The 25226-nt window shown below is 33.0% G+C and overlaps 1 protein-coding gene across 1 annotated transcript; it reads right to left on the minus strand.

The window, feature by feature from the left end:
- Positions 1-9479: 9479 nt before the first annotated feature.
- LOC120169920 (shaggy-related protein kinase eta-like) lies at positions 9480-13086 on the minus strand. Its single transcript, XM_039177977.1, has 12 exons — positions 12852-13086; positions 12194-12286; positions 11986-12045; positions 11632-11904; positions 11479-11553; positions 11345-11401; positions 10718-10858; positions 10586-10636; positions 10416-10511; positions 10122-10205; positions 9754-9855; positions 9480-9597 (listed from the first exon to the last, which is right to left on the minus strand). The coding sequence occupies exons 1-12, from the start codon at positions 12864-12866 to the stop codon at positions 9499-9501; spliced, it is 1146 nt and encodes a 381-aa protein (XP_039033908.1). The 5' UTR covers positions 12867-13086; the 3' UTR covers positions 9480-9498.
- Positions 13087-25226: the final 12140 nt, after the last annotated feature.

The raw sequence follows: 25226 nt of genomic DNA on the forward strand, positions 1-25226 counted from the left end.
TTTCAGTGATATATCAACTCATTTTAGAAAATATTTCAGTGGTGATATATCACTTCATTTCAGTGGTGACATTGCATGTGTTTGATTTTTGTTCATTACGTGATGTGATATATCTACAGGGAGCATCATGTTTAGGGGCCTCTTTTACATAAACACAACACTATCATCAGTTTGAATAACTTGACCATTTGAGTGGTCGACTGTGAAAATTTTATTAGCCATAGCTTGAGAAAGGTTTTTGGTTGTTCAATGCAGATGTGCAAAGTAGAATTTTAGTGAAGATTTACATGAAGTAAATCAATTTAAAAGAAAAACGAGTTATCATTAATAACCATTTAGTTCGGTGATGAAAAGGTTTTCAGTGAAATGTCATCTCATAGGCAAAATAATGTAGCATGGCAGAAAATTTTCAGTGCCAAATTAATCATCTTCAACAATTTTTAGTGATATATCAACTCATTTCAGAAAACTTTTCACTGGTGATATATCACTTCATATCAGAAAAAATGTGCATTTCTCATAGGCAAAATAATGCAGCATGGTAGATACTTTTCAATGCCCAATTAATCATCTTCAACAACTTTTCATTGATATATCAACTCATTTCAAAAACTTTTCAGTTGTGATATATCACTTCATATAAAAAATGTACATTTCTCATATGCAAAATAATGCAGCATAGCAGAAACTTTTCAGTTTCCAATTAATTATCTTCAGGAACTTTTCAGTGATATATCAACTCATTTTAGAAAACATTTCAGTGGTGATATATCACTTCATATCAGAAAAGTGTACATTTCTCACAGATAAAATAATGCATCATGACAGAAACTTTTGAGTTCACAAACTTTTCATAAACCTATTAATATGTGTGAGGTGACAACTATTTTACTCATTTGAAGAAAACAAATCTAAAACAACTTCAGTCTTTCACTTACAAAGTTTGAGTTTTTTGCGAATATGACAACTATCTGTGCAACTATTTTTAATTATTGCAAATTTTTTACCATGTATTGCTAACAAAATATTCAACTAGACGAGTTAAAGTTCAATATACAAACAAGGGTTTAATTCGGAAGCAGTAGAAGTATATCTTTGTTATACTATAGATTTCTACTATCATGCACTAGGTTTTATTTAAGGGATGATGTTGAGCTTGTTGGTATGATTAAGGCATGTTTTTATCATTTTTTGTCTAATATTGATTTGTTTGTAGAGTTTGCTAAACTCGACCTTGCTCGTATGATTGAGGATGTTGTTTCCAGCTCGAACATCCCACCAACTCAGATAAATGACAAAAAAACAAACATAGAGGATGGAGACCCAAAAGCATGGTTCCAATTTGTAAGTGAATGACAACAAGAAAAAGCATGGAGAATTGAATAACTTAATATTACTTCTGACGAGTCTACTGATTAAGAAGATTAAAACATCATAACAAATACTGCGATGTTTATGATTTTATTTATTGTTTATGGTGTGTGTAAGGTTAGTCTTATTTATGTTGTTTTTATCTCCATAATATAATGTTTAATAATTTAATTTAACGTTTACAGTTCATTGTTCTTTTAAACAAAATTTATTATGTTGGGATTTTTTATGAAGCTCAATGATCAACTGAATGATTGCCAAGAGCAGGTGAATTGGCTTTTTGAGTATAGGGAGTGAGGAGCAAAAAAGATGAAACAATTTGTGCAATGATTTATAGTGGTTCGACTTCTCAACCACGTCCACATCCACTACCTTAGCTCTTCAATAAGGTTTTTCTAACAAATTCACTAATTTGTTCTTTCTTTTTGCAGGATAAAGAGATAACATTTACAACTCTCTAGCTTTTCAAAGGCTTAGCTAGAACCAATCCCCTTTTCACAAAGGTATAAAATGTAAACAAGAAAATCTCTCTAAGGTAGGGTGTTTACAAGAAAATTAAGCTCACGTGAAAACAATTAAAAGATTTACAATGAGCTCAAAAACAAATTAATATTTACAAGAGAAAGGAAAATAAGAATGAAAGAGTTTTTCTCTTGTGTTTGATTGCTTGGATAGGTGTTTTAACCTTCTTCAAGTGTCATCAACTTGTATTTATATGTTGGAATGAGTTTGTGGTTGTTTCTAGCCGTTGGTGATGTTTTGGAGTCTTTGGGGATTAATTTTCTGCAAAATAAAACTACTCAGGACAGCAAGTATCGGTACTCCTTTAATGAATATTGGTACTACCTTTGTAATTTTTAAATAAACTACCCGTTAAAGACCGTTGGGCTTGACCAATATCGATACTACTGTGTAAACTAGTATCGATACACCCTTGGGTATCGGTACCTATTTTGCATTATGAAATTTAAGCAATTTGGAAAACACCTGGTAGTATCGATACTACCTAGAGAGTATCAATAATTCTCTTACCTTTGGTATCGGTACCACATGAACAATATCAATATTGTTCATATAGTATCGATATTGCAAGAACAATATCGGTACTACGTGCTCAGAAAATAGTTTTGTGCTCAAATTCTAGTTTAATGGACTTTAAATTATTTTTGAAAACTTTGAACAAATTCAATCAAGTCTAAAAATATTTTATCATAATTTGTTATATCAAAATATTATAAAACATAGTTCAACATATTACAATCTGTTTAACTTTTCAATCATATATCAGTATGACCGTTCCAACTCCTCACATTAAGAAGATAAAACAACAATTGAATATGACCACTCAAATCACGTAACCTCGGCATTACGACTTTCTTTTTTAAATATAATACTAAAAAAAAGCAACCAAAAAATGGAAAATAATATTAATTAAATAATATTATTTTAGAGGAACTCATCACCTCGACATGATGAGTTTTAATTTTTTTAAATTTTTAATTTAAGTAAATAATTTAAAATTTAATATTATTTTAATAAAACTTTTCTCCAAGAGGTGACGAATTCCTTATAAATTAATTAAATAATATACACGAAATATTATAATATTATCCACAACAACTCGTCACTCCCTTACTATAATTTTTTTTGTAGATTCTAAATTAAAAGTCTGGCAGTCTTATTTTACAATTTTTTTGGAGCTACCATATTGGACAAAAAACCCCCAAGTTGATCCCTTCGAGCTATGGGCTTTTGGGTCTATTGTTATTTGGGCTAAAGAAACAAAAGAGAGAAGATGAAGGGGAAAGTGGATCATTCTCGTATCATAACAGGGATGATAATGGTTCGGGTGGAATGAGTCATATTTTTAATCCTCTTATTTTGATCTGAATTTTAAGATTTTTTATTGGATTTTGATTTAGTTTTAATATAATTTAATTTGATTCTGAATCTCACTCTGCATAATAATAATATAATTTAATTCTGATTCGACCTTAAAATTTTATAAAAACTCCTATAAACCTAAAAAAAATTAATAAATAACCTTAAATATGTTATATAAAAATAATTATAAAAATAAAATATGATACTTTGTTAAATATATCGGAAAAGAACGCGATTGATTTCACCTACATTCGACCCTAATCAATCCCAAAAATTTTAACAATAAAAATTTTGGACTCGTGATCAAAATAAATGATTTCAATCTGATTAGATCGAATCAAAATTGATAGAGGTCATGGGAAATTATATATAACCTAAATTTGTTTTCCGCTTAAGTGTTACCCAAACTTTTCTTCTTTTTTATTTCAGGGTTAATTTCACTAAAGGCTCAAACTTTACGGTCGTTGGTGCTCGAACCAAAAACCTCTAAGAACAATATTCATCTCTTAACCATTGAGATTGTTTGATTTGTGCCCTTAAAGCATATTTAAAATAAGTGATTCATATTAAAAATGTGTGTACCTATCATATGAACTCTATGGATATGACTAAAGAAACAATCCTCCTTGATTATAATGATATTATCTATTTCTTAATACATAAAATCCAAGTCACCAATTTGATCACTTCATGTCGAACCGACATTTAGCCCCTAAACTAATAACTAGACTAATGAAAGAACCTAATCGATACTGAAACTTCAAAGACTCAATAGAATGTTTTGAAGTTTATGACCCAATCTAAAATAGCTGACCCTTATTCCCATATATAATGGGGTAAAGGGGAGGTAGGATAGTAGGCTGTCCCCAACACCAGGTTGAGAGAAGCTTGGAGACCTCCGAATTATGAATTGTCCACCGTGAGACTCGATCCCACGACCCCAAGGTTAAGAGCCTTGTGCTCTACCAACTGAGCTCAAAGGCCTAAGCCATCTTGTTCAAGCTTTAACCTTATGCTCAAAGGCCTAATACCAACCTTTAAGCATATGCTTATATGTGTGTTGAAAACCCGGAAAAAAAATCCACAAAAAACTCACTGACAAGTTATGTCATATCCACTCATTCCACAGGAGAAGCCGACCAAACAAGCGGGCGAACAATGCCGATGCAGAGGAAGAGCATGCCTTTGCTAAAACATATTCACACGAAAGAACCATGGTAGTACAAAGGCCATTACCAGGCATGCCATCAGGAAGTTACAGAATGGCTGCCCACGCCAACATCCTGCACGTCGTTCTGAGAAGGTAGTACCACCACTCGTGGATCCTTGCCCATGCCAATCTTCGATAAATCTGTTATGTCTAACACCGCTGATGTTTTCTGCGGTTTGGCCACGAATTTCGCAAATTCTGCAGGAAAAAAAATCAAACATTAGAAGTTATATATAGGTGAATTGCAAAATTTGTTCTGCTTGTAAGTTATTACTCAAGTATCAAATGTTGCGTTGAGATACAAGCAATTCAAATACGGTAGAACGGTTGCTTCTTACTTATACGTAGACCAAATAAAAACCAGTGTTTCATGCTTATTAAGCAAACAAAATTTGTGAAAACCTTAGAAATGTCTACCCTTGCCTATGTCGGATACACCTGTATTTAACACTCACAAGTCACACCCAAGCCTGAGTTTTACGAGTCAAATAATAATAATTCCAAACATAACTATAGCAAAGAAAAAATAAAACCAGACCCTACATATACCATGAACACCTAACACAAAACGGCACGGTACTTATTGCAAAGCATTAAGCAGAAAGACAGTGCATATTTTCCGCAATGAGGCCTGAGTCAGATCCTACAACTTCATTACCAGAGAACGAACATTACCTGTTTCCTTTCAGATTAAAACATGCCTCTGCACAATGACTATGTGCACTTCCTAGCTTGTCTTTGCACCCACAATTAGATCCGTAGCAGTTTTTTTAGTTGATGTACTATCAGCAGATTCAAGTAATTGCTCAGAATTCAAATGGCAAATTCTACAAACTCTTTCCCCATCACAACTCTCACTAAACTGTCTTTGGCCACCACCACTTCACATGAATCACACATGATTCATCTGCTTCAGCAACTTTTGACTTCTGTCCTTTTGCCGATATTTTACTTGAACTGAGTCCATTGTTTTCCACTTCGAATTTCCCGTTACCTCCTTCCACACATGCTGCCTCTTGGGTTAATCACAACAGTGGTGTCGAACACAAATCCACCAACTGAATTATTCAAACTCTCACTATCTGCTTGATAAACTATATCCATTGTTTCAACAACTCCTACGTCTCCTCGTTAATCGATTCCCTGCTTGCTTCAACCAACCCCTCACTTGATGCCACTACATTGCTTTTCTCCCCCAAATCCTTTTCCTCATTCTTAAGCACATTTCCATCAACTAAACTACTCAAATTCCCACCACTCCGAAAATCCATCTCATGATTCTTACAGGACCCAAAGCCATCATTTTGCAATCTAAAATCCGCATTTTCTCCATCAAAACAGATTTTTTCTTCAGAATTTTTCACAACGACAGTTTCAGACACAACTCCATTAACATCTTCCCCAAGTTTACTCAAATTCTCACTAGTCCCTATGCAATCACCCCTATTCTCTTGATCCATTAATCTCAGCTAACTACACCTTCTCCAAAATAATCAAAAACAAAGGCAATAAGCATGCATACTAGCAATCATATAATGTAAAAGAGCCAACATTTTCTCCATCTTAAAACCAAATTCAGAGCTTATTAATTAACTCAAAGTAATAAAAATCGAACCTTTGTTAACTTCCAAAACAACCCAGAATCAGATCCTTACCTACTTCTTTTGATCACTTCGGTTCCAAGCAAAATTAACAAACAAACAAACAAACAATTGGCCCCAAAAAGAGAAGGGTTTTTGTTCACATTGATATGCCGAAACCCAAGAATTGTAATGGAGAAAGATTATAGCAAAATGGGTTCAATTGGTATAACAGAATCAGACACTTTCTCCATTAAAATACAAATAAATTGTGAGAATTTATACATAGATATATGGGCTTAAATAGGGCGAAAGAGGTTAGGTGAAGAAAGGAACTTGAAAATAAAAATGTATAAGAATGAAAATGGGTTGAGTGAAGATTACCTGGCTAAATATTGACTAGAATTAGTAAAAATGATAATAATTTGAGGTGAAAAAGGAATGTTTTTAGGAAGAATTTTCATTTTTGGTTTCAGATAAGTAAACCTTATCTTGATGGGTTAGGCAAAAATTTGGGAATGTTGATTTTGTATGCATAAATTACTGTGTAATTTTATGATATATTTTTTGTTTTAATTTTAAATATATATATATATATATTATAAATAATATTATTCTAATTAACGTCATTTAAAAAAGTATTTTTTTAGTAAAAAGTATGATTAGAATCATGCAAGAGAGATTAATGCATGTACTAATTTTCAAACATTTTTAATCTAGTCATAGGAAAAGGGTACATATACTAATTTACAAACCAATCAAACAATAAAACAACCAGCCTTCGTTGACTAAACATGATGATCCATACCCAATCTGTCAACTTGAAGGATGTTGGCAATTGAGGACGGCGAGAAAAGCATAAGCACCGGCTCCATTGTATCAAATGAAGTACTTTTAGTTAAGGCATCCGTAACCTCATTTCCAGAGCGAAGAACATGTTGGATTTGAACACCTCAATCCCGATTCCTTAATTTATTGAGATCACCACCTAAGGGTTGAGTTCCATTGTAGTCCGATCTAAGGATTTTTAATGTAATCGAGCTATCAAGTTCAAGAATTATCGAAATCCGGCGACCCAAGCAAAACGGAGACCCATATATTTAGAAAAAGTACATTGTCCATTCTTTCAATTCAATTTTAATTAATTATTTTTATAGATATTAGTTTAATTCTTATAAAAAATGTATTATTGCTAACTGGGAAAAAAAAACTCAAATTCTAATTTATTCTTCTTAGTTAAATGGTCCACTAATGGTAGTTAACAATACATGGCTATAGTTTTAAAATAAATTATCTATTTAATCATTAAGTTAATTTTGTTATGATTACTGAACAAAAATATATATAAATTAACTCACCAAACATTAACATTGGGAAGACACTGAATTTCAAACATTAACCATTTCTAGAGTATAGACAGTACAGTCGTAACATGGTTTAATTATGGGGGCATATTGAGTATCATATAGGAGATTTCCCATGTACAAATTGATGGGGGGAAGCTTATAGTTTGTGTTACGGAGGTCAGGAAAGCTGGATTGCTCGGATGACGAAGGATGATCCTTCATGAATGTCGCTCTGATTCGGGGCGAAGTTATATGCTCTGCTTTCGCAATGGTTTGTACTACCGACACAACAAGACCTTCAAGACTTGAGGCATGTTGGGGCGAAGGTGTCGCTGTGATCGCCAACTCTGTTATTGTTTCCAGCTCTGTTATCAAAACATCCTTTCAAGTCCCTATCCACTGCCACTTCAAGTCATGCAATGCTATCAACCATGAAGTATATGCTAGGTGTTCTTATAACAAAGCATACATCGGTTTAAGCAAAGCACCAATGCAATCATAATCTTAAACATCTCTGCAACTATGTTCAGACAAAGAATGCTAAACGAAGTCGTTTCCTGATATACTACACAATGAAAAACAACACGGATCTCCAAGTGATTGAAGCCGTTTATTTGATTATTGATCAGATATCAACGGTCCGTAAATGGTTGAAATGTTTCTTTGAGCATACGTTATTATAAAATAATTCCCAAACTTATTATACATGTGAGTGGTCGAGACTGGCGCGAATTTCATCTTGCGGGAAGTTTTTGTATTTCTTCATGGTGGTTCTCGGTTCCAACGGCACCGTTTCATTTCACTCAACATATTCTTCAGTAATAAACGAATTAATTACAACAAGCATCCTCAAACCATGACTCAAATTTTAAATTAATCTCAAAACTTTCAATACATTACTAATTACCAATTAAGTCATTTTCATTAATTAAGTAATAGTTCAAACTTAACACAAATATATTTAAAACATATCAAAAATTTAACACATTTGTACTTATTACGTAATCTCTTAACCTCAATGGTATTTTTTCCTTTAACATATTAAATAGTACATGTATTTGTAGCAATAGAACTGCACATATTATTTATTCGGATTAAGATCAATTATATCAAACGTCTAAATTTAATTTTGAAAGACGTTTGCTACAGTTAACCCTAATCCGAATAAACAATAGGTACAGATTTTCAATAATACCAATACTATACTCAAAAGGGAGTGGAGGATTTGAAAAACAGATGTGAACGAGAGAATATGAAGCAAAAGGGATGAGAAAAATAGTGAAAGAAAAGGGTCTTAGTCAGGGAACATTGAAACAGGGAACCAGCTCAGCTCAGTCTCTTTTTGACGACCAAAAAGCAAAACAAACGTAATTATTAACGCATGGGTGGGACCCTCAAGTGCTAAACGCTAAAGACCAGCATCTACTTTTTTGACAAAATATACCACCATCATTCACCCTAAAACATCATTACAAGACTTTCCCTACTATGCCTCATAATGACACTCCAACTAAATAAACACCGAACTGCTCAGCCACAGTGATTTCAGCAGATTTCATTTAGATATGTCTGTTTTGGTTGAGTCACACCGAGTCATGTTTTGTTTCCACCATGGCAGCTTTTTCTTGCGCTTAGCAGCAATTGTGTGAGTACTAGAAAAGGAGGGTATATAACATCACAAACAAATAACAATACTACTGCAATTTCAAGTCTTCAAACAAACCCAAAAAACCAACTAGGGGTCATTCTATCAGAGCTTACAACAGATACACTTGAAACTCTTTCCTTCATAAACAGCTTTTCTGGTTTCGTCCAACCCTAACCTTAAAAGTCTTATATTTTACCATCAAGCATGTTTACATGTACATACCAAAGGCGTCATTTTGCCAAAAGAAAGTGAACTCATAAAGGAGCGGGAGAGGGAGAATTCTAAGTAGAAATATAAAGAGAAGGCAGCCATTCAGTGGCCAGAGACTGTACGCGTCGCGGAAGAGTAGAAAATGATGCAGGGAGGGAAGTCTCGATGGCTGTTATCCAAAGATACTAATCCCTCTGTGTCACGCATCAACTAGGAGATATCAAATCTTATTTAATCACGTTTGAAGTGTTATGTCCCAGCTGGATGCATGATATGTTGTAGCCCCATTCGCCGCTTCACGTGATCTGGAATCAACTTATTGATAAGCTCCGGTGAAGCTCCAGATAACTGAATCAAGAAGCACAAAAATGACTATCAGAGCATTAACTTGAACAAGAAAACAAAAACCTAACTATAAAATAATCCCATCTAAAATACTTAATGAAGATATAACTTTGAATAAATGGAAAGTACATCAAAGTGAAGTCTAGTTGAGAAACATACTTCCTGTTTGAAGTTAAAGAGTGGCGGTAATGGTCGCCCGTTTGGAAGGCGAGCATTAGCTTCTCGAAGTTCATCAAAGAAGGGATGTGCACACGCTTCAAGCTGTCAAAGCAAAGAGGAAAGAACATTTATCCAAATGGACAATTAGGGATATTTTCCATGTCTAAAATATCCCGCTGAGGGCAATTCATAACGGAGGTCTTCCACGGAAGCTATTCTCAACCTGACATTAGGGGCAACCTACTACCCTACCTCCCCTTATCCCATTACATATGGGAATAGGGTCAACTAATTATTATTATTATTTTTTCCATGTCTAAAATGAAAAATATAACCCATCAAAAACAGGGATAACACTAGCAACTCACCGCTGTACAGCGTAGACTTGGCGAGTATTGCAGTAGTCGTGAGGCAAGATCAATTGCTTCAGGAGGCATCCTTTTATGAAAAACCTAAATATGTAAAAGAGTTAAGTTAATGTAACTCAAAATCAATCAAATAATTTTGCCCCCAAAGACATTGGCAGTGAAACATCTAAGGGAAAAAATCAACAAACAATTCAGGAGCAAAATATCAAGAAGAGACTAAATGAAGTTTTGACAAGACGCCAATGAAACAAGTATCAAATTTGCATATCTAGAAAAGGGAAATAAAGGACAAACCTTATGCCATGGATGCGCTTTAATCTGTGGGAACCTAAAATCTGTGTAATTGGGATTCATGCAGCGAATTTCTTCCCTAGTGGGTGTACCTAGGACCTGTAGGAAAAGATGTAAGAAACAGACTCGGGACACAAAAATGCAAACTTCAACCATCCCCAAGCAAATCATACCTTAATAATCTCTACAAGCTGGTCCACAGCATTTTCTCCGGGAAACAATGGCTACACAGGAGAAAAATAGGTATCAGTGTTATTGCTACATATCAAAATAAGGAAAAAAAGAAAAGAAAAGCCAAATGTAACCTGGCCCAGCAAAAGTTCAGCAAGGACACAACCAGCTGACCAAATATCAATTGAGGTTGTGTATTCCGTAGCACCAAAGATAAGCTCTGGTGCACGATAGAAACGCGAACATATGTAAGAAATGTTAGCTTCACCTCTGACCTGATAGAAGTAAATTGGTAGAACTCGTAAGCATGAAAGTAATTATGGAGAAAAAAGAAAGAAAGAGAGGATCATTAACATGTTAATACTACTATTAGACCTAATCCAACTTCAGGGAGTACAGATATAATGTTTTTTGGCAAAAATCCACAAAAGTTCCAACCATTCTTTCCAGACAGCTAAATAAAGTGGCAAAGCTATCAAGGGAATACATCAGCATGCGAAACCAGCTTAAGAGCAATACATTGCACCCTTAAAAAATAGCATATAAATATATAATATTACATGAAGTGAATCCTTTTATAACTTACAACCCGAATCAAACATTCAAATAAAACATAACAAAAATCCTATGTTAGTTTTGGAAACTTACAGACTCAAAAACAATGTTTCACTCGGAGAAAAACTAATTGATTGGCAAGAAAGTCTGTCACAAATTAGAAAAGAATAATACTTTGGAAATTATAATAGAGAGAGTCAACTTACAAGAACTTTTGCACTTCCAAAATCACAAATCTTAACCTGATGAGTCAAAGGATCAACCTGTAGAAAGCCAAAAATTACCTCAAGAACATTGTCAAAACATTATTCTACAAAAATCATCAGTAAGAAAAGCATACCAAAAGATTTTGAGGCTTCAAATCACGATGGCAAACTCCAACAACACTATGGAGGTATGCAAGCCCCCTGAGTATCTGTAAAACCTCCGCTAATTAGCATAAAGCGAGAAAATTACACGAGAAATCAAGCACGGAAAAAAATACGCTGCTCACCTGGTACGTGTAAAGTTTCACATAGATAAGTGGCATTCTTTGATTTGCACTGCTGTAATGTTTCAAAACCCTATACATGCTCTCCGGTACATATTCCATAACCAAGTTAAGGAAGAGCTCATCCTTAGTTGTTGTGGAAAAGAAACAATGCTTCAAGGAAATCACATTCGGATGATCCAGCACACGCATCAATTGCAGTTCACGATTCTTGTATCTTCTGTCTTGCAAAACCTTCTTTATAGCCACGGTTTCTCCTGTTTCCAAGCATTTTGCCTTGAAAGAAAAAAAATATGCATCAGCATGTTAAACATCAACAAGAAAACATTGACTACTTTTAATACTATGTCTCACTACCTGGAAAACAATCCCGAACGATCCAGTCCCCACAACGCGCTCCGCCATATAACTAATAGTCTACAATATGCAAAACATAAAAAAAAATGAACTTCCAAGTAAAATAAGCTGATTACCAATCTTAAAGATCATTTTTAAGAGTGTATTAGTCAATAGCAAAGCAGAAATTGAACATATACGAGACCAGATAACCTGAAAAGGCATATACCTGTTTAGGTTCTCCATCTTTGCCTCCGATTGTAGTTGAAATGATGTGACCAGTAACAGGATCCTTCCCATCCACAACAGGGGCAGACATTTCCTGGTAAATTAAGAAATTCATGGTAAGTAAAAAAGAGGAGTTTAAAGCAACACAAATACCGGAAATCCAAATGAACCATTCCAAGTCCAAAAAGAAAAACAAAATCAAACCCATAAATTGGTTTAAGCTGCACATAAAGTATGATAAATCAATCAAATAATTCAGAAATGAAAATTGCAAAATGCAGAGAGGAGACCAAAGATCGAAACAAATACAGACCAAAATTTCATGCTCAATAGACGCTACAATAAATAAAAATAAAAAGATCAGTAAACTAAAAAATGTTTCGTTTAAAACCCATAGGAAAACAACCAGAGAAATAAATAAATAAATAAATATATAAACCCCATAAATCTCATAAAATCACGGAAGTTGAACCGTTTAGTTTAGGCTAAGCTTAGTCAAGTTTTTCAGCTGGAATTGCAGACCCACGACCAAAAAGGAAGAAGGGGAAGCTACGAAAAATCGCACCAAAATACGAACCCAAAATAAAAAGAAGGAAACCCAAGATTGACTTCCGAATTCCAATATCGGAACAAAAAAACTGGGGAAAAACTGGATTTACCTTATCATCGGCCATGAAGATCACCCAAGGAAAATAAACACAAAGATATAATCGGAGACAGTGTAACAGAAGATTCACAGAAGGAGAAAAAAAAAGAAACAAGGGGATGATGATGATGATGATGAAGAAGAAGAAGAAGGCGGAGAAGATTGGCGGACAACCCAGGGGAGAGAGATAAACTAATGCCCCATGTGATTCCACCAGCTCCTTTCTTTTAAACAAATTATTTTTCTTCTTTTCTTCTTTTCTTCTCTTCTCTTCTCTTCTCGGTCTTCCCTCTTTTCTTTCTTTCCCTCTGCTTTCCGTTTTCTTCGCTCCCTTTTTCTATTATAAACTTCCCAAATCACCCTTCGATAATATTCTTTATCCAATTTCACAAGCACTTTATTTATTAAATAGATTAATGTAAAAATAAGTATTTAAATTATATTTAAAATTAATTTGTGATGTATAAAATTTATTTTATTAAAAATATATGCTTAACATTTTTCGTTATATTTATAAGTGTTTATCGTTAAAAAAAATTCCTGGCATATGTCAATTTAGATTTCTTTAAATTTTTTAAATAATATATTTTAAAAAAATATATAATAAGACACATATCACTTAATATTTTTTTAATAATAAAGACTTAAAAGTGTGACGAATAAAATATTAAACACTTAACTTTAACAATAAAATCTTTAAACGCTATAATTTATTTTTAATATAGTTTGGATACTTATTTTACATTAAACCTTATTAAATTGTATATTATACTTTTCAATAAAAATATTTAATAAACAATTTATTACGAATAATTGTCACAATTATTTACTTATTTCATTCATTAAATTAGTTTTATTTAAAAGTAAATAATTAAAGGTTAGCTTTTACATATAAGTAGTTAGTGTTATTAAAAAATGAAAATATTTAAAATTATAATAAGGGTTTAGAATTATTATAGTAAACATTCTAGTAATATTGAAACTAATCATTTTAGATCATATAAGGACCATATGTGAAAAATGTTAAAACCCTAACTAAAATACAAAAAAAATAGACACGAATAAATCTGACTATATTGGCAAATAAACCACAAAACGAGATTAAGATATTGAAAGACCAATGAGAACTGCAAATTAGAGTCGAGCATCGTGAGAAACTATCCACGAACGTAAAAAAACGCATCTAAATTCAATCTGACAGCCTATAGTACGGAAGATCAACTGGATTACAAGTAAGTGTCATCTTGATTAATCATATTGTCGTTAAATCTTACCATAAGAAAATATAAATAAAAGAATGGTAAAACAATCGAGAAAGAAAACAAAAAATGTGTCACAAAGAAAAAAGAAAAGTGTGCCACAAATGGGTGTTTTTACTATCCGTGCCTTCGCGGGGTTCTGACCGAGCTAACGTCATGTATGGGAAGACGCATATCGTCATCCACGCCTTCGCTAAATCTCTAACATATACGGAATATGTGAATCATGAAGCGCGCCTTCCATGGGAAATGTTAGCATGACGTCACGTGAAAATGCACATTTCAAAGGGCATACATTCCAAAATTCACATCATCCCTCAAAGCATTTAAAAATATATATTTTAAAAAATTAAAATTATAGGAATTAACATCGTAATTTAATACATATTAATTTCATGAGTTGAAGATCTTAATGGAGTTAGCTTATATAGGCATACTAGAGTGTTTAAGTTATGTTTTTCTGACACTGTGAGATAAAAACTAAAACATGTATTATTTAACTTTTTATCTCTATATCTAATTAATCTACTTATACAATTTTTAATATAAAAAATATATTATATTTATAAACTTTAATAATAAATATTAACCTAATGTAATTTAATAATAGTGTATAAGTAGATTCACGTCTTCTCATACGTGGCGTCAGCTTGGACAAAATTCCATGAAGGCGCAGATGATGATTCGTGTTTTGTTAGAAAAGGTGCTAGATCAGTAATATTAGGAGAGATAGTGTCTGACATGTAATTAATGAGTTTGAGGATAATATTTCGATAAAAATACACCACAAATGCATAATTATTTTTATTAAAAAAACAAAAAATAAGAGAAAATAGAACGATTGAACAACAATCTACATCAAAAATGATATCATCATCGGCTAAATAAAATAAAAAATGATTAAATTTATAGAAAACCACTCGAACTTTAAAGAAAAAGGAGGGGACTAGTTCAAGAGTTAAATTCAATTGAAGGATACTTTTAATATTACTTATTATAAAATTCTTATATTTTTTCGATTGAAGATTATTGTAATTCTTGAAAAGATATGATTTTAAAGCTTCAAGATTTTTCCATGTAAAATTAATCTCTCATATGTTAAAAATATTTTGATGTTTCGATATAATAAATTAAATTAAAAGAATTTTAATTTTGAAAAAGATTTTTTTAAGCATATTCGATATATTAATCGAATATCAAAATATTACTCAAAGTATTTCAAAGTTTATTTTAAATCCTTACTAAAGTGTAAAATTAAGTTTTAATATTAAAATAATTTTAAAACAATTTTACAAAGTATTTCGAACCGTTTCAAAGCCAAAAATTACAGTTTGTCCAGAGGGAACCGATTCCCCCTGAATGGTTTGGCTCCGAGAAATTCCAGTATGCTCGGAGGGAACCGGTTCCCCCCAGGGGTATCGATTCCCCCCACTGTTCAACGGTCGAATATTTGAATTTTACACTTAGGGAACCGATTCCCCATGAGGGGGTACTGATTCCCCCCACGCTCCAAGCTATTTGTATTAATTGTTTTCATACTTAAACGGCTCCAATAACTTCATTAATGATCCCCCAACGTTCAGAAGTGATTCAAGGTGTATTTAAGCAAGCTTAGAAGCCATTGATCAAAAACAAGAAACATCAAGCAACTAGAATCAAGAGAGAATCAAAGAGAAAGTATCAAACCTCAAGTTTGAGCATTTCAAGCCTATTTTTCATTCAATATTCATTTTGCTTTCAAGAACACTTATTGTGCTCAATTGTATTTATTCTTGAGTGTTCTTTCTTTGTTCTTGAATTGTGCAAACATATTTGCCTTGTGAGGTTTTTCTTGTAAGTTTGCAAATTTGTAATCTTCTCTTTGAGAAAAGAGTGTTCTCAAGAATTGGGGTATATTCTTGAGGGAGTTGTAAGGTTATCTCTTTGGCCTCAATAGAAAGAACAAATTAGTGAATTTGTTGGAAAATCCTTAGTGTGGATAGCTAAGGTAGTGGACGTAGACTTTGGTTGATAAAGTCGAACCACTCTAAATCGATGTGCAATTACTTTCAATTTTCTGCAAAAGCTTCCACAAAATTTTAATTGTCAATTCACCCCCCTCTTGGCCGATTATGTCAATCGATTAACTCAACAATTGGCATCAGAGCCTAACTCATTTGAAGGTTTAATCGCCTCTTGAGTCGATTCGGGAAGAGTTACATCGATAATCAAAGTTATCAATGGCCTCTACTTCAAACTTCGACTCCGGTCTCGATTCGATGCCCGTCAACAAGCCTCATTTCTTCAATGGGGCTAACTATGCCTATTGGAAAAATAGGATGATGTACTTCATTCAAGCAAGTGACATGGGAGCATGGAATGTCGTAGAAGAATGATACATCAAGCCTCTCACTCATCCAAGATTGTGGAGTGAATGAGAGACAAAAATGTTCCAGCTCAACTCCAAAGCCATCCATATCATATTTTGTGCTCTTGGACCAGATGAATACGAAAGAGTTTCATCTTGTAAACCGCCAAAGAAATATGGGACAAACTTCAAGTCACTCATGAAGGTACCGATGAGGTAAAGAAATATAAAATTAGTATTCTAACGCATAGCTATGAAAATTTCAGGATGAAACCAAATGAAGATATCAAAGCTATGACGGATAGATTCTCAACGATTGTCAATGGTCTCAAATCATATGGAGAGATCATTTCAAATGAAAAGCTTGTGAGGAAGTTAGTTTACTCCCTTCCAAAATCATGGCAATCAAAGAAGACGACAATCATCGAGTCTAAGGACCTAATGTCCTTAAGTCTTGAAGAACTAATCGATTCCCTCCTCACTCATAAAATGATGCTTGAAGATGAGGTGGATCTCGATAAGATTGACGAGACACCAAAGGAGAAGGAGAAGAAGAAAAACATTGGAGTTGCTCTCAAATCCACAAAAGATGAGAGTGATTCGAATGAATATGACGATGATGAGGAAATAGCATTATTTGCCAAACGATTCAGAAAGTTGATGATGCCCAACCGAGAAAGAAAATTCAAACGTCATGAAGGCTTCAAAACTGAATCGAAGGAGAAATACCCGATCATTTGTTACGAATGCAAAAAGTCGGGGCATGTCAAATATGATTGCCCACAATTGAAGAAAAAGTGTCAATCCAAAAAGAAGCACAAGGCTCATGTGGCTATATGGAGCGATGAAGAAGGTTCCGATGAAGAGGAACAAGAACTTGTGCTTGATGGCTATCGGGGAAGATTCTAAGGTAACCTCTAACTCATTCGATTTGGATGAATTATCTTATGATGAGTTATTAGAGGATTATAATGGGTAGGCTTCGGATTATAAGACTCTATTTTCAAAATACAAAAATGATATTTCAAAATTGAAAAACGAAAATAGTCTTATATCCAAGACCAACAATGAGCTTGAAAGTAAGATCAAAGAATTGCAAATCAAAATTAATGATTTTGAAAAGAAAAATACTGATTTGTATAACTTACTTTCAAAAGTCCATGATGATCATCAAAAGAAGATTGATGATCTTAAAACTTCTTTTAATAAGGTTGGAACAAAAAGTTTTGAAAAAGGTGAGAATTCAAAATCCAACTTTGTTAAGAAAAGTTTTAGAAGCTACAATCATAGAAGTCCTCAACGAACCTTGAATGGTAACATTATTAGGAGTATATGGGTTCCTAAAGAATTCATTACTACTAAAGATAAGGATGTCCTTTATTAATGGATACCAAAGGGGACAAGGATTTTAGAAACTAATGAATATGGACCCAAAAGAATTTGGGTACCAAAAATTAGAAATTAATCTATGCTTGTAGGAAAAGAAGCATTGCTATAAGGCACAGGAAACAAATCCAAATTCATGGTACCTTGATAGTGGATGCTCGAGACACATGACCGGGGACAAAAATCGGTTCATAGAGCTTAACGCCAAAAATGGAGGAGAAGTGACTTTTGGGGATGATTCAAAAGGTCACATTAAAGGTATAGGTACAATAGGTAATATCTCTTCCATACAAATTAAAAATGTGTTATATGTGAATGGATTAAAGCATAATCTCTTGAGTATTAGTCAATTATGTGATAAGGGATTCAATGTCATATTTGAAACTAATGGTTGTAAAATCATTGACATTGCATCTAATAGGATTATGCTTGTTGGTCATAGAATAGGAAACATATACATGGTGCATTTAGACTCTATAGAAATGACTAATTTATGCCTAGTTGCTAAGGATGAGTGTTTTTGCATAGGAAACATATACATGGTGCATGATAGTTGGTTATGGCATAGGAGAATAGTACATGCTAGCATGAGTGTTTTGTAATAGATAGTTCAAGGAGAATTGGTTCGAGGCCTGCCTAAACTAAAATTTGATAATGATAAAATCTGTGATGCTTGTGCTAAAGGAAAACAAAAGCGAGTTTCTTTTAAATCCATTAATGATGTGTCAACTAGTAGAGTATTACAATTGATCCATATAGATCTTTTTGGGCCAACTAGGACTACTAGCTTGGGTGGAAAACAATATGCATTTGTCTTGGTAGATGACTATTCTAGATATACTTGGGTTCTATTCTTAAGTACTAAAGATGAAGCATTAGAAAATTTCATCACATTTTCAAAAGTAATCCAAAACGAAAAAGGTTACTCTATCACTAGTGTTAGAAGTGATCATGGCACTGAATTTGAAAATCTTGGATTCAGTGAGTTTTATAATTCTAATGGTATTAGCCATAATTTTTCAGCACCTAGAACCCCTCAACAAAATGGAGTTGTTGAGAGGAAAAATCGAACTTTAGAAGAAATGGCTAGAACCATGCTTTGTGAAAATAATTTGCCAAAATATTTTTGGGCGGAAGCCATAAATACCGCTTGTTATGTTGTAAATCAAGTAATGATTAGGCCAATTTTAAAGAAAACTCCATATGAAATTTTCAAAAATAAAAAGTCTAACATTAGCTATTTTTATCCTTTTGGATGTAAATGTTTTGTTTTAAACAACGGTAAAGAAAACCTTGGCAAATTTGATGCTAAAAGTGATGAAGGAATTTTTCTGGGTTATTCCTTAAATTCTAAAGCTTATCGAGTATTTAATAAAAGAACTTTGGTTGTAGAAGAGTCTATACATGTTGTTTTCGATGATAATCTCCTTCCGATGAAGGATTCTTGTTTGAATGATGATGTAGGTATTATAAATACAAATGACGTTAGACATGACGTTGGAGAATCATCATCAAAGGAAGAAACGAAAGATGAGGAATCTCATGATCCTCTTGAGAATCCAACCATTAAAGAAAGGGAATTATCTTATCCAAGGGAGTACAACTATGTCAAGGATGGTGAGATTATAGGTGATCCATCAAAATGGGTAACAGCTCGATCTTCTCTTAGAAATATTTGTAATTATGTTGCATTTATTTCATGCATAGAGCCTAAGAATATTTAAGAAGCATTAAATGATGAACATTGGATTATGGCTATGCAAGAAGAATTAAATCAATTTGAGAGAAGTAAAGTATGTACATTAGTTGAAAGGCCTAGTAATAAATCTACTGTAGGTACTAGATGGGTATTTAGGAATAAGCTTGATGAGAGTGGTAATGTAGTGAGAAACAAGGCTAGACTTGTTGCTCAAGGGTATACTCAAGAAGAGGGCATAGACTATGATGAAACATACACTCCCGTAGCTAGGATGGAAGCAATTAGAATGTTATTAGCATTTGCTTGTTTTCATGAATTTAAACTATATCAAATGGATGTTAAAAGTGCATTTTTAAATGGTTTTATAAAAGAAGAAGTGTATGTGGAATAACCTCCAGGTTTTGAAGATTCAAAATTTCTGGATCATGTTCTTAAATTGACAAAAGCACTTTATGGTTTAAAACAAGCTCTTAGAGCTTGGTATGAAAGATTGTCAAATTTTTTAATTGAAAAAGGTTTTTCAAGATGGAAGGTTGACACTACATTGTTTTTAAAGCATAAAGGTAAAGATTTATTAGTAGTTCAAATTTATGTTCATGATATAATATTTGGTTCTACTAATGATGTTATTTGCCAAGAATTTTCTAAGCTAATGCAAAGCGAATTCGAAATGAGCATGATGGGGGAGCTCTCATTTTTCTTGGGACTCCAAATCAATCAAAGAAAAGATGACATCTTCATCAATCAAGCTAAGTATGTCAAAGATATGCTCAAGAAGTTTGGACTGGAAAATAGGAAACCTCATGACACTCCAATGAGCTCTTCTACAAAGCTTGACTTTGATGAATGAGGTAAATGTGTGGATGTTAAATTATATAGGTCAATGATTGGTTCTTTGCTCTATCTAACTGCAAGTAGACCAGACATTATGTTTAGTGTTTGCTTATGTGCTAGATTTCAATCATGTCCTAAAGAATCACATTTACTAACTGTTAAGAGAATCGTTAGATACCTTAAGGACACTCCTAGTTTAGGACTTTAGTATCCTAGAGACTCTAGCTTTAGCTTGCATGCCTTTTCTGATGTGGATTATAGAGGATGCAAATTAGATAGGAAAAGCACCTCTGGTACTTGACAATTCTTTGGAAATATGTTGATTTCTTGGTTTTCAAAGAAACAAAATTGTGTTGCATTATCTACCACTGAAGCCGAATACATTTCAGCCGGTAGTTGTTGTGCACATGTTTTATGGATGAAACAACAACTTTTTGATTATAGAATTGAAGTAGGTACCATTCCTATCAAGTGTGACAATACTAGTGTTATTTGTCTCACTAAAAATCCCATCCAACACTCTAGAACTAAGCACATTGAAATAAGACATCACTTCATTAGAGACCATGTCACTAAGGAAGATGTAGTTCTAGAATTTGTTGATACTTTGCATCAATTAGCGGATATCTTTACAAAACCTTTGGATAAGGAACGTTTTTGGACACTTAGGAGATAATTAGGTTTAACTGACCTATCTCCACTTAGTGTTTAAATAATTTTAGCACTTTTAAGACTAAATGAAAAATGCTTATAATAGTAATTTCTGATTACATTCATTGCTATTAGTTAGGGGGAGTTTATGATTCTTGATGAAAAATTAACTTTATGTTCAAATGCAGTTTAAGGATTAATTTGATTGATTGAACATAATTAATTTTTGATATATGAGTTACCAATACCACCAGAGAAGATTAATTTAGCATTTTTAGTGTTTAAAATACAGATTTTTGAATTATAGGGCAGAAGGAATCGATACCCCCTGGGGTTCTGGTTTTTACGGGCAGAACACCCTAATTTTTCCTCAAACCCTCAATATCTTCTTCATTCACGTCGTTCTCTTCCTCTCTCTCTCCCTATCTCCTCTTTGCTTCATAACGTCTATTTTTAGTCAGAATTTCATCATTTTTCAAATCCTAAACCTGCTAGCATCATTAAAATCGTACAAACAACATCAAAATCCACTCAATCTCATCTTTCAAGGTAAATTTTTCTAAACTCTCTATTTCATTGATTTTGAACATATGACTAGTTTCAATTAGTTCTAGATAGAAATAGTGATCGGGCATTGATTGTTTAGTGATTAGAAACTAAATTTTACAACTAATTTTATCAAAAACACAAGAATTTTCCAAAATTCTTTGAAATTTTCGAAATAAAAAAATTGTTTTTCAAATTATTGTGTTTTGATTGAATTATGTTGTTGTTATGAAAACTATACATATATTGATTTTTAAAACCTCATTTTTCAATAAGTTTTTCAAAAACTTTGCCCATTAGGATTAGTTTAAGAGAACCTTGAAATATTGATAACTCAATTGAGTTTTGAGATTGATTGAATTGCATACATGTGTTTTCTAAATTGCAGGTTATACATTCTATTCCGATTTCCTAAACCATGTCAAATCCTAAACGTGCTAGGTCTTCATATAGTCGTTCAAACCAACAACCAAATCCACCTCCAAATCCTCCTCTTATTCCTGAAATTCCTATTCCTAATCCCATTGATCCTAATATGACTATCCAAAACTCATGTTTCAATCATCCTGGTCCTAGAAATCATCGTTTTTGGTATTATCAATATTTTGACTCTTATAAAATTAGAGAAGAACGTATCCCTTCTCTTCAAGCTATGATAGATATCGATTTTAGATATATTCCTCTTTTACAAGAGTGGAAATTTGATAAACTTTGTGACATTGAACCTATAGTTTACCATCAACTTGTTCGTATATTTTATTCTAATGTCGTTTGTGTTAAAAACCGAGCTCAAACCAAAACCATAGCAGTTCGTTCCTATCTCTTAGGACAATTATTCCATCTTGACTCGGCTTACATAGCTAATGAATTAGGATTAGATAATGATGGTATATCAAATGAAAAACAGTTTTTAGGTTCTCGTTATAAAAGAAGGGATAGTACGAGTGTCTTAGATCTTCATGATCGTTTTCTTCATCTAATGATTTCTTGGTGGTTTCGACCATCCGGAGGTCGTTACTCTACTCTTCGTACTTTAGATCTTTGGTGGTTACATTGTTTCCAAAACAATATTAAAATAAACCTACCTCATATTATTTTTGCTGAAATTGTTGAAACCGTAAATCCTGTTCCTAATAAGAAACTTTGTTCATCTCTAGTTTACGGTTGCATTCTGAGTAATCTATTTTCTAAAGCCGGGCTTAGAGTAGGTCTAGATGCCGTCTTTCCTCTTAAGAAACAAATCAATCTTCTTTTCTTAACGAGAGCGGAATGAATAAAGAATAAGGACACCGGTGAATGGGTTCGATCTTCTGAAAATACTCCGGGAGCTAGCTCTTCTCAAGCTCCACCAGAAGATGACGACGATCCCGAGCTTGAACAATTAATGCAAGATATTGACGAAGCCGACGATGAGCCGGAACAACACGAGGAACAAGCTCAACAAAAAGATCATGTGCCTCCATATTTTCAATCATTTATGGAGACATTTGATTTCTGTTATGCATCCTTGGATTCTCGCTTCACTTCCATAGAATCTCACTTCTCGACTATGGAAGCTCAACAATTGGAAATTCTCCGGAAGATGCGTGCAAACAATGAAGCAACCAACGCTCATATTAATGAACTCACTCATGAAATGGCAGCTATGCGAGCTCATTTCCCACCTCCCGATCCTCCTACGGATGCTTGAACTTTAATCTTTGCTTTGCTTGTTTGGATTGAACTTGGATGTTTGCATTATTGTTAAAACATTTTGAATGCTTTTGGATTGTTTATTTTTGGTTGTTCGAACTTATGTTTAATGCATTTGATTTGGATTTCATGTTTATTTTGCATCTTTAGACATATATGACCAATTATCCATTACATGTTTATGAATATTGATTATGAAACTAATGGCTAACCTCTCTTTTGATTGTGTTCTTAGTAGCTTATTTTTATATATATAATCAATTGGCTAAATGATTTCAAAACCTTATTTAAAATCTTTTACGAGTCTTTTTTGATTTAACAAAAACGGGGAGAAATGTTAAAAGCGTTTTTGAAGAGGAGTAGTGTTAAAGTAAGGGGGAGTAGTATTTTTCAAAATCAAAATTCATTTTGAAATTAGAAAATCTTAAAATGTTTTGTTATATAAAAAAGGGGGAGATTGTTGAAAACATTTTGATGTTTCGATATAACAAATTAAATTAAAAGAATTTTAATTTTGAAAAAGATTTTTCTAAGCATATTCGATATATTAATCGAATATCAAAATATTACTCAAAGTATTTCAAAGTTTATTTTAAATCCTTACTAAAGTGTAAAATTAAGTTTTAATATTAAAATAATTTTAAAACAATTTTACAAAGTATTTCGAACCGTTTCAAAGCCAAAAATTACAGTTTGTCCAGAGGGAACCGATTCCCCCTGAATGGTTTGGCTCCGAGAAATTCCAGTATGCTCGGAGGGAACCGATTCCCCCCAGGGGTATCGATTCCCCCCCACTGTTCAACGGTCGAATATTTGAATTTTACACTTAGGGAACCGATTCCCCCCACGCTCCAAGCTGTTGTATTAATTGTTTTCACACTTAAACAGCTCCAATAACTTCATTAATGATCCCCAACGTTCAGAAGTGATGCAAGGTGTATTTAAGTAAACTTAGAAGCCATTGATCAAAAACAAGAAACATCAAGCAACTAGAATAAAGAGAGAATCAAAGAGAAAGCATCAAACCTCAAGTTTGAGCATTTCAAGTCTATTTTTCATTCAATATTCATTTTGCTTTCAATAACACTTATTGTGCTCAATTGTATTTATTCTTGAGTGTTCTTTCTTTGTTCTAGAATTGTGCAAACATATTTGCTTTGTGAGGTTTTTCTTGTAAGTTTGCAAATGTGTAATCTTCTCTTTGAGAAAAGAGTGTTCTCAAGAATTGGGGTATATTCTTGAGTGAGTTGTAAGGTTATCTCTTTGGCCTCAAAAGAAAGAACAAATTAGTGAATTTGTTGGAAAATCCTTAGTGTGGATAGCTAAGGTAGTGGACGTAGACTTTGGTTGATAAAGTCGAACCACTCTAAATCGATGTGCAATTACTTTCAAATTTCTGCAAAAGCTTCCACAAAATTTTAATTGTCAATTCACCCCCTCTTGGTCGATTCCGTCAATCGATTAACTCAACATCATCCCTATACGATATTATATTATAAATTATTCCTTTTATTTATTTACAATATTATAATTTGATTTTTTTTGATTTTATTTTAGAAAATAACATCTTGTCGTAATAAATTAATTGATAAATAAAATAATTTTATTTATAAATAAAAGTAAATAGTTTGTTTTCAAACTTTGCTACCATGACCAAAAAAAATTATTTGGTCTAAAAGTAGCCAACTAGAACATTGGTTGTTACGACCGGCCTACGATGTTAAAATAAATAAAATTAGACCGATCAGTTAAACCAAATTAACCATTTACATTTACCAAATTGAAACGTTCATTATCGGTAAAAAAAAAATCAAAACTGTAAAAATATAAAAGCTTTATTCTTTTACTAATGGTTCGATTTTGAATCTCGTAATCATATATTAAATATTATTAATTAATTGATTACTGGGTTCAAATATTTAAATGAGATTCAATTAATTTATTAATTAAGGCGAAGACCAGACATTTGGCGGT

This window comes from Hibiscus syriacus, unplaced genomic scaffold (genome assembly GCF_006381635.1).
Source record: "Hibiscus syriacus cultivar Baekdansim isolate YM2019G1 unplaced genomic scaffold, ASM638163v2 tig00111769_pilon, whole genome shotgun sequence".
Lineage (NCBI taxonomy): Eukaryota > Viridiplantae > Streptophyta > Magnoliopsida > Malvales > Malvaceae > Hibiscus > Hibiscus syriacus.

Bases quoted from the DNA above. Each gene is read 5' to 3' on its own strand.
- LOC120169920 (XM_039177977.1), bottom strand. The intron at 11,905-11,985 runs GTAGTGAGACAT...TTTTCTTTCAAG, and splicing joins CGTTCGGGATTGTTTTCCAG to GCAAAATGCTTGGAAACAGG. The intron at 10,859-11,344 runs GTAAGTTGACTC...TACTTCTATCAG, and splicing joins TTGGAAGTGCAAAAGTTCTT to GTCAGAGGTGAAGCTAACAT.